At 50.5% G+C, this 7493-nt stretch overlaps 3 protein-coding genes across 3 annotated transcripts; 2 read left to right on the top strand and 1 right to left on the bottom strand.

Annotated features, from left to right (window-relative positions):
- Positions 1 to 803: 803 nt before the first annotated feature.
- MGYG_05072 (DNA-directed RNA polymerase III polypeptide) lies at positions 804 to 1797 on the top strand (the record flags this gene model as incomplete). The annotated part of the gene is made up of 7 exons (XM_003172431.1): positions 804 to 815; positions 875 to 973; positions 1033 to 1129; positions 1188 to 1274; positions 1351 to 1414; positions 1467 to 1647; positions 1750 to 1797. 7 exons carry the CDS (start codon positions 804 to 806, stop codon positions 1795 to 1797), a joined length of 588 nt encoding a protein of 195 aa, XP_003172479.1.
- A 902-nt stretch (positions 1798 to 2699) lies between these two features.
- Positions 2700 to 4230, top strand: MGYG_05071 (cystathionine gamma-lyase; the record flags this gene model as incomplete). The annotated part of the gene is made up of 4 exons (XM_003172430.1): positions 2700 to 2864; positions 2939 to 3024; positions 3113 to 3560; positions 3625 to 4230. The coding sequence occupies 4 exons, from the start codon at positions 2700 to 2702 to the stop codon at positions 4228 to 4230; spliced, it is 1305 nt and encodes a 434-aa protein (XP_003172478.1).
- Positions 4231 to 5135: 905 nt separating this feature from the next.
- Positions 5136 to 7344, bottom strand: MGYG_05070 (extracellular elastinolytic metalloproteinase; the record flags this gene model as incomplete). Its single annotated transcript, XM_003172429.1, has 5 exons — positions 5136 to 5322; positions 5385 to 5799; positions 5881 to 6431; positions 6535 to 6926; positions 6991 to 7344. 5 exons carry the CDS (start codon positions 7342 to 7344, stop codon positions 5136 to 5138), a joined length of 1899 nt encoding a protein of 632 aa, XP_003172477.1.
- Between the last annotated feature and the right edge of the window lie 149 nt (positions 7345 to 7493).

Below are 7493 nucleotides of genomic sequence, written 5' to 3'. Positions count from 1 at the left end.
CCTCGATGGTGGGAGTTCCCTCGCCCGCCTCCTCTTGATGAGCTGTTATATGCTGGCTGCGAGGGCTGTGAGGGCGGTGGAGGCGGCGGTGGTGGTGGAGGAGGGAACGAGAAGCCCGACATCAGTCTTATGCTCCTTCGAAACTCGTATGATCGGTCGCAGTATTCTCTCCTAGGCTCTGGTATACTGGTATAACGGTATACGTCGTAATATTCCCTGTTCAAGCGTCAGTCCATGTCCGTCAAAACGCTGGTGGAAGCTCGACCGTAGACTCCAAGCTATCTCAGAGCTATCTGAAGCTTCACTCAAACACAGCCAACTCACCTTCACGTCCGCGCCAACGACCTGTCTTCCACTGAATCAAAGAGTGTATATATCTTCTCAGCCGTCTAACTCGCTTTATCTCGCCTCTGCCCGCCAGTCTCTGCAGCTCTTCTATCCAAAACACCGTCCGTCCATGTCTCATCCTTGCGTGTATCGAGAGCCGGGCCAGCAAAAAAAATCTAGGAAAAACTTTCTTCCGCTTGAGGCTCTTGGAGATAAATTTGAGCAAAGACGGTGATGAGTACATGTAGATTATTAGGCGTGTAGATTATTCAAATCAAATTATTATCTGTTGTTTTTATTCAATTGATCTGGATTAACTCGAACTGCTTAATATATGTTGGTGTCTTTTGCTGGTCGAAGTTGTTTATATCTTTACCGAGAGTTTCTTCCTGCGGGTGAAGAATTAGCATCAGAAAAAAAGCCACTACCAGCCATCTACAGTTTGATACCACAATTATACCCTCTACAGAGTAGTCATGTTCATCCTTGTGAGTGATGTGCCTTGATATGCCTTGCTTGGAGCCTGCTTGATGCTTACTCGGGACAGACGACCATCTCGGACCTGGTGCAGATTGCGCCTGAAGACTTCTCGAAGCTCAGCGCAGTCGCTATCGAGGACAACATTAACGAGAAATACGCCAACAAGGTGAGTCTTGCAGCCTGATACCCTGATAGATGCAGCTGGGAAGCTAACTGAGGTCTTAGGTCATTCAGAATGTCGGTCTTTGCGTCGCTTTCTACGATCTGCTCGAGTCCTCAGACGGGCTGATCGGTCATGGAACTGGCCTGGTCAACGTCAACGGTGAGAAGAAGTAGTCATTACACGCTATTAAAGACTATGGAGTGCTAATTGATGGTAGTTAAATTCCGGATGATTGTGTTTCGGCCGTTCAAGGGAGAAGTCATCATCGGCAAGATCACGAACGGAACAGAGCAAGGGATCAAGAGTATGAAGCGGCCATTTTGATATTTATATTTATACTGACATTGACATTGATTGATATTTGATGCTAACGAGAGCAGTTGGGATCGAGTTCTTCAACGACATCATCGTCCCTCCAGACATGCTGCTGGACGGTGCTAGGTTGTATGTATCCCTTACAAGCCAGTGATATATAGCCATGCTGACTGCCTAGCAGTGACATGAAAGACCAGGTCTGGATATGGGACAACGGCGAGGGAGGCATCTTCTACTTCGACGTTGGTGAGACTGTCCGCTTCCGAGTCGAACAGGAGGAATGGCACGACCAGGTCCCCAGTGCTCCCGATCTGCAGGACGGCGTCGCTGCGCCGGACCGAAAGCCCCCCTACTCGATCGTCGTATGTCAATCTTCTCCATACACTACTTACTTGCCCTTCTACGCCACATTCAACATAGTCAAATAGATCTATTGTGTTTGACGATGCTAACTAACTGCTCAGGGCTCGATGCAAGTTGCTGGTCTCGGCCTGGTCGCCTGGTGGTCGTGATCCGGTGACTCCCAGACGCCCTTCAGCTAGTTTACCTGCCGACTTAGCTGGCTCAGCTAATGAGATGGATATTGGATAACTATGTGATGGAAACATGCGGTGTCAGCTTCCCCTCGCCCGACCTGCGTCTTCCCCCAGTCACTCTCTCGGCTCGGTCTTGAAGAGCATGGATTGGCCGCCCTCGCCGCCCGCGTCGCACAACTCAGGCCGACTTTGTGCGCATCAAGATCCCTGGACGCAGCCTATCGGAAACCTCGACCACACACACATCAACCTCCATACCCATCAACCTACATTACTTATGTCTCTCCCCGCCTGCAACAAGGCCTGCCAAGTGTGCGCTAAGAGCTGCCCGTGATGCGCCTTTGCTGCTCGTTGCTTCTTGCCCCGCGGTGGCAGCGATGACGATAGAGAGCGGCCGATTAGAAATCCGCCCTGAGCGGCTGTCGATGTCGGAATCTTAGCTGTCTTTTGGCTCATTTATTTACTTCCTCGCTTGCTTCGAAGGATGCTTCAGGTCGGACGGACTGGACTGTGGCTCCGAAAATCCAGCTGTTATTATTAAGAAGAAGGAGAAGAAGAAGCAAAGAGTCTGCGATGGAACCGACCCTGTTACTTCTTGCCTGATGGACCAGCAGGAATACGACTGGCTGGAGAAAATAGAAATCCAACCCAGGTTACGATGTGAGAGACTGTGGATATCAAAAGCAAAGAGTTTTCTATCCGTGGATCGGGCTTTTTCTGAATTTTTCGTTCTTATTTTTAATCAACTTGTATATAAACCGTCGGCTATCCTACTCCTTGCAAGTACCAAATACAATCCACCATCTTCACCAATCCGCTACCTACCAAATATCATCCATTGTCAGTATATAGAATAAGAAGAAGAAGAGAAGAAGAAGATGGCCACCACCGTCGTCCCCTCGAGCATCCTGCCCGCCCGACTGGAGCAGAAGGAGACCATCGAGACGCCTCCCAGAGCGCCCTCGCCCGTCCATCGCTTTGGCACCAGAGCCGTCCACACCGGCGCACCCATCGAACCGACCACTGGCGCCGTCATTGCTCCTGTACGTCTCTCTCTGTTGCTGTTGCTGTTGCTGTCGTCTTATATCCAATGCGCAGGTGCTGACCGGCCGTACAGATCTCCCTGTCGACCACCTTCATACAGCACAGCCTGGGAAAGCCCATCGGCGACTACGAGTACACCAGAAGCTCCAACCCCAACAGGTCCGTCTAATACTCTTACACTCTACGCTGCTTGCCAGAGGAAGACCGAGAATTGATGAGCTGAAGAGCTGAGCTGACAATGGCGCAGAGACAACTTCGAGGCAGCCGTTGCGGGGCTTGAGAACGCCCGCTATGCGCTCGCCTTCTCCTCCGGCTCTGCCACCACCGCCAACATCCTCCAGTCGCTCGCCGGCGGCTCTCACGTCGTCTCCATCTCGGACGTCTACGGTGGCACCCACAGATACTTCACCAAGGTCGCTGCCGCCCACGGCGTCGAGGTCACCTTCACGCCCACCATCGAGACCGACGTGGCCAAGCTGATCCGTCCCAACGAGACCAGGCTCATCTGGATCGAGTCCCCGTCCAACCCGACCCTAGGCCTCGTTGATATCCGCGCTGTCGCTACCATTGCTCACCAGCACGGCATCCAGGTTGTGGTGGACAACACCTTCTTGAGTCCCTACATCCAGAACCCTCTCGACCACGGAGCAGATATCGTCATCCACTCCGTCACCAAATACATCAACGGCCACTCTGTACGTCACCACTTGAAATCACCCAAACGGAGAAGAATTGTGCTAACTATGTTCTGCTTTCCAGGATGTCCTCATGGGCGTTGCAGCTTTCAACTCCGATGAGATCAAGACTAGACTCACCTTCCTCCAAAATGCCATTGGCGCCGTCCCCTCCGCCTTTGACTGCTGGCTCGCCCACCGCGGTCTCAAGACCCTCCATCTCCGCGCCAGAGAAGCCACCACTAACGCAACCCTGATCGCCCATGCCCTCGAGGCCTCCCCTCACGTCCAGGCCGTGAACTACCCCGGCATCGACTCCCACCCACACCGCAAGATCGCCATCAAGCAGCACCGCAACGGCATGGGCGGTGGCATGCTCAGCTTCCGCATCAAGGGCGGCCGCGAAGCTGCCGAACGCTTCTGCCAGTCCACCCAGCTCTTCGTCCTTGCCGAGTCCCTCGGTGGCGTCGAGTCTCTCGTCGAGGTCCCCGGCTCCATGACCCACGCCGGCATTCCCAAGGAACAGCGTGAGATCGCAGGTGTATACGACGACCTGATCCGTCTCAGCTGCGGTATTGAAGACGGCGAGGACCTCAAGGCCGATGTCCTCCAGGCTCTCGAGAAGGCTCTCGTCGCTCCAAAGATCAACAATGGAAACGGAACAAACGGCAATAGTACCAACGGTGCTTAATTCAGCTGACCTATGACCCTTTTCGGCATAATCTTTGCTCCCCCATTTTTACCTTTTTGCCCCGTTTTTTCATGGTTGTTTACGAGACCCACGCTATATATACGTTCATCATATACAGAGACACCGGCTAGGATACGGTTCATCTCCACCGTTTAGAGGAGAATATTAGATACCATCCATCCATGCATGCCCAAAACTTCTTTCATTCCAATGCACGATGCCCTTTTCTTATCCATACTGCTAGTGAAATAGAAGAAAGAAAAGAAAGAAAACAATAATAGAACATGTCATGACGCTCGAGGGCTGTTTGGCCCTTGTGTTTTTCTCCCGATAACTATTTCGTTGCTCCTTTTTAGTTAATGCTGCACCACTGTCGGATCCTGCGTTGTTCCTCGTAACACCAAGGTACGCCGTGCACTTGTGTTCTCGAAAAGCATGCATGATTGTAGCACTTATGAGGTGAATGTTATGCAGTGTATCCGGGAGAATCCATCAATCAGGTACGGGATTTCTAGTTCCATAGTTAACTCCGGCTTGGTCGAGTGTGACTGGCCCATTTTCGTATTTCAGCTGATGTTGAGCTCGGTGCAAGAGACTCGCTTTAAAGAAGACTATTAAGATTAAGCTGCTTAGCTACATAGGTACTTGAGCAATCGTAGAACCTATTTCCTATCGATGATGGTACGTACCTTGTGAGACTGTGGAATGCATTAAACAGGTCGATTTCGGGATTGCGGCTGTCGGCATTTAGCCCCTGACACCTTAATAAGTAGTCCACGGATACGTACCCAGGGAGCAATACACGACAGTAATTGAAGAACAAGGCAAAGTGGTATATTCGATGGTATAACTATGTACAGGCATAACGCCATGGCCTCTCAAAGACCTCGAAGTTCCCCTTAACTCTACTGACACTCCTTGGGAACAGCCTTGCTGCCAGTTCGGTTCTTAGGGTCGTACTTGGCACCAGTGCCCAATCCACGCTTAGCAAAGGCCTTCCACAGCTCACACTTGTTAGCACCCTTGGTGAGGTTCATATCAGCATCGAGAATGGCGTTGCGAGCCTGCACGAAAGTTGGTTTGCATGGTTGACTGTGTTTTTTGTGCATTAGTTTTACCTATAGAGAAGATAATGCAGGGAGGGATCAACGTACATTGCCATTCCATCGAGAACAAGCTTCATGGCAAGGTATTTACCATCCTTGGGGACACCGTTTTCGAACACGGGCGTGGGTCCGTCATTCTTGCCGTGCTTATCGATCAAGTTCCATAGCACCTCGTAGAGAATAGAGCACCATACGGTTCCGATAGCGTGCACTTCGTTATATTTGTTACAGGATGTGTAGACCAATGGGTTGGTCTGAAGGCTGGTGGAATATGGGAACATTCTGTTACCCCTGGGGCTGTTGTTGACCCATTCGCCATGGACGTAGTTTGCGTTGCGGTTATCGTTTGGCTTGAGGCGGATGGCGGTTGCGAAGAAGTCACCCCATCCTTCACCCATGCCGCCGGACTCCATGCCGTTCAAGCAGGCTGAATTGGCAGGGCCACCACAGAGGCGGTTAGAAACTAGATAGGACGAAATTAGCTCAAATCAAACGGGCGAGGGAGGTTGATATGCGAGTAGTTAGAGAGAGAGATTGTACGTACGGCCGTGGGTGTACTCGTGGATAACGGTACCGGCTTCGAAAGAGGAGTCGCGAGCTGGTTTGGCCTTGGTCCAAATATACACTCGCATACGTCCAGGCTGGCCATCGGGTGGAGTAGCGAAATTGGCATTGTTAGTACCAGAGCCATCCTGCGCATTGAGAATGACAAAATCACCGCCCTTACCACCCTGGTTGCGGTTGTTGACTTGGAAGTTACCAGCCTTCTCGGTAAAGCCAAGCATATAGTATAGGTCATGTACCATGTTGGCAGAGTAGAATAGCTGGGTAACTGACGCATCAATATATGACTTTGGAGGGCTCATGTTTGGCGCATATGGATATTCAAATTTGAGGTTCTTGTTGTTTGGCCTGTAGTTATTGAGGTAATCCGATCCACCATCAAAGTTAGCCTGTGCAATTGCGTTGTTACCCCTAGTTGTGGAGTAATTGTTCTTTCCGTCACTGATCCATGTGAATGGTGAGGCCTTCAGATTCCATGGGTTCTGAAGAACCGCGCGTTTCCCTTCAGTTGGATCAGGGACTGGCCAGGGGCTACCAGACAAATATAGTTAGCCTCTATTAATTTTTTTTCGTTGTTTGGAGCTAGAAATTCTCAATCCAAACCGTGTGTTGAAAGATCGGGAGAGAAGCATACTAGACTTGGTAAGTTGCATGCGAGACGTAGTCAACAACGTTGTGGACTTTGTCAGTGTCTTTGGCATCAACATAGGATAGAAGCCAGTTGTCACCCATGTCAGTCTCCACTCTCCAGGTCAGGGCCAGGGTTCCATCTTCTTTGGCCATATAACAAAGCTTGCCCTGTGGGTCGGAAAGGGCTCCAGAAGTTCCCATAAACATAACTTCATGCTCATTCATAGACTTTATCGTCGCTTTATCGGCATTGATAGGCAGGTTAAGGGCCTTGCGGGCGCCATGGAGAGCCTTCATAGGATCGGAGAAGTCACGCTTCTCGACTGGAGCCTTATCGGGTGTAGGGTTGGTGTAGAAGGAGTTTCCAAAGGAAAGCACTTTTCCGTCTTTGCCAATCTATTTTTGGCTGATGAGCCGCATTGGTTTGAGATAAATGATTGTAGAGCTTGGTTAAACTTACGTTGACGTTAAAGTCAGAGTTGTCGATATCCATGCCATGCATGGTCTGGCGGAAGTATACATGGCTAATTCCAGATTCACCGACGTAGTGATCATCAACCATGCGGAAGGTCACGCCAGGCATCATGCGCTTGACAACTTCTGTAGCAGTTTCCACATAGTTACCGCCACTGAGAGAGGAAATGCTGGGCTGTTCGAGCTTCATCTCATCTGAACTCATGTAGCTGGACCTGTCAGCCATGCGGTAGGCATTCAAGTCTACACCTTGGCTAGTGAGGCTTGTGCTTGGCTGGGGGTGTGCGAGTACACGGAGTGGCAGGCTAAGAAGCCCGGCGGCAAGGAGAAGGCCGTGCATGATGGGGATATCAAGAGAACCTCAAAATAAAGAAACTAGTAAGAACTGGGCTAAGAAGATCCAATGCCCTGTCAATACGAGAGGACTCATTATTGTTATATTCTAGAGGAAAGGCACCTGTGATTTATATAGGTTGAAATTTCTCTCGC

This window comes from Nannizzia gypsea, genomic scaffold, assembly GCF_000150975.2.
Source record: "Nannizzia gypsea CBS 118893 supercont1.4 genomic scaffold, whole genome shotgun sequence".
NCBI classification, from domain to species: domain Eukaryota; kingdom Fungi; phylum Ascomycota; class Eurotiomycetes; order Onygenales; family Arthrodermataceae; genus Nannizzia; species Nannizzia gypsea.
The sequence above is the reverse complement of the archived record's forward strand: the minus strand, read 5'-3'. Positions and strand labels throughout refer to the sequence as shown.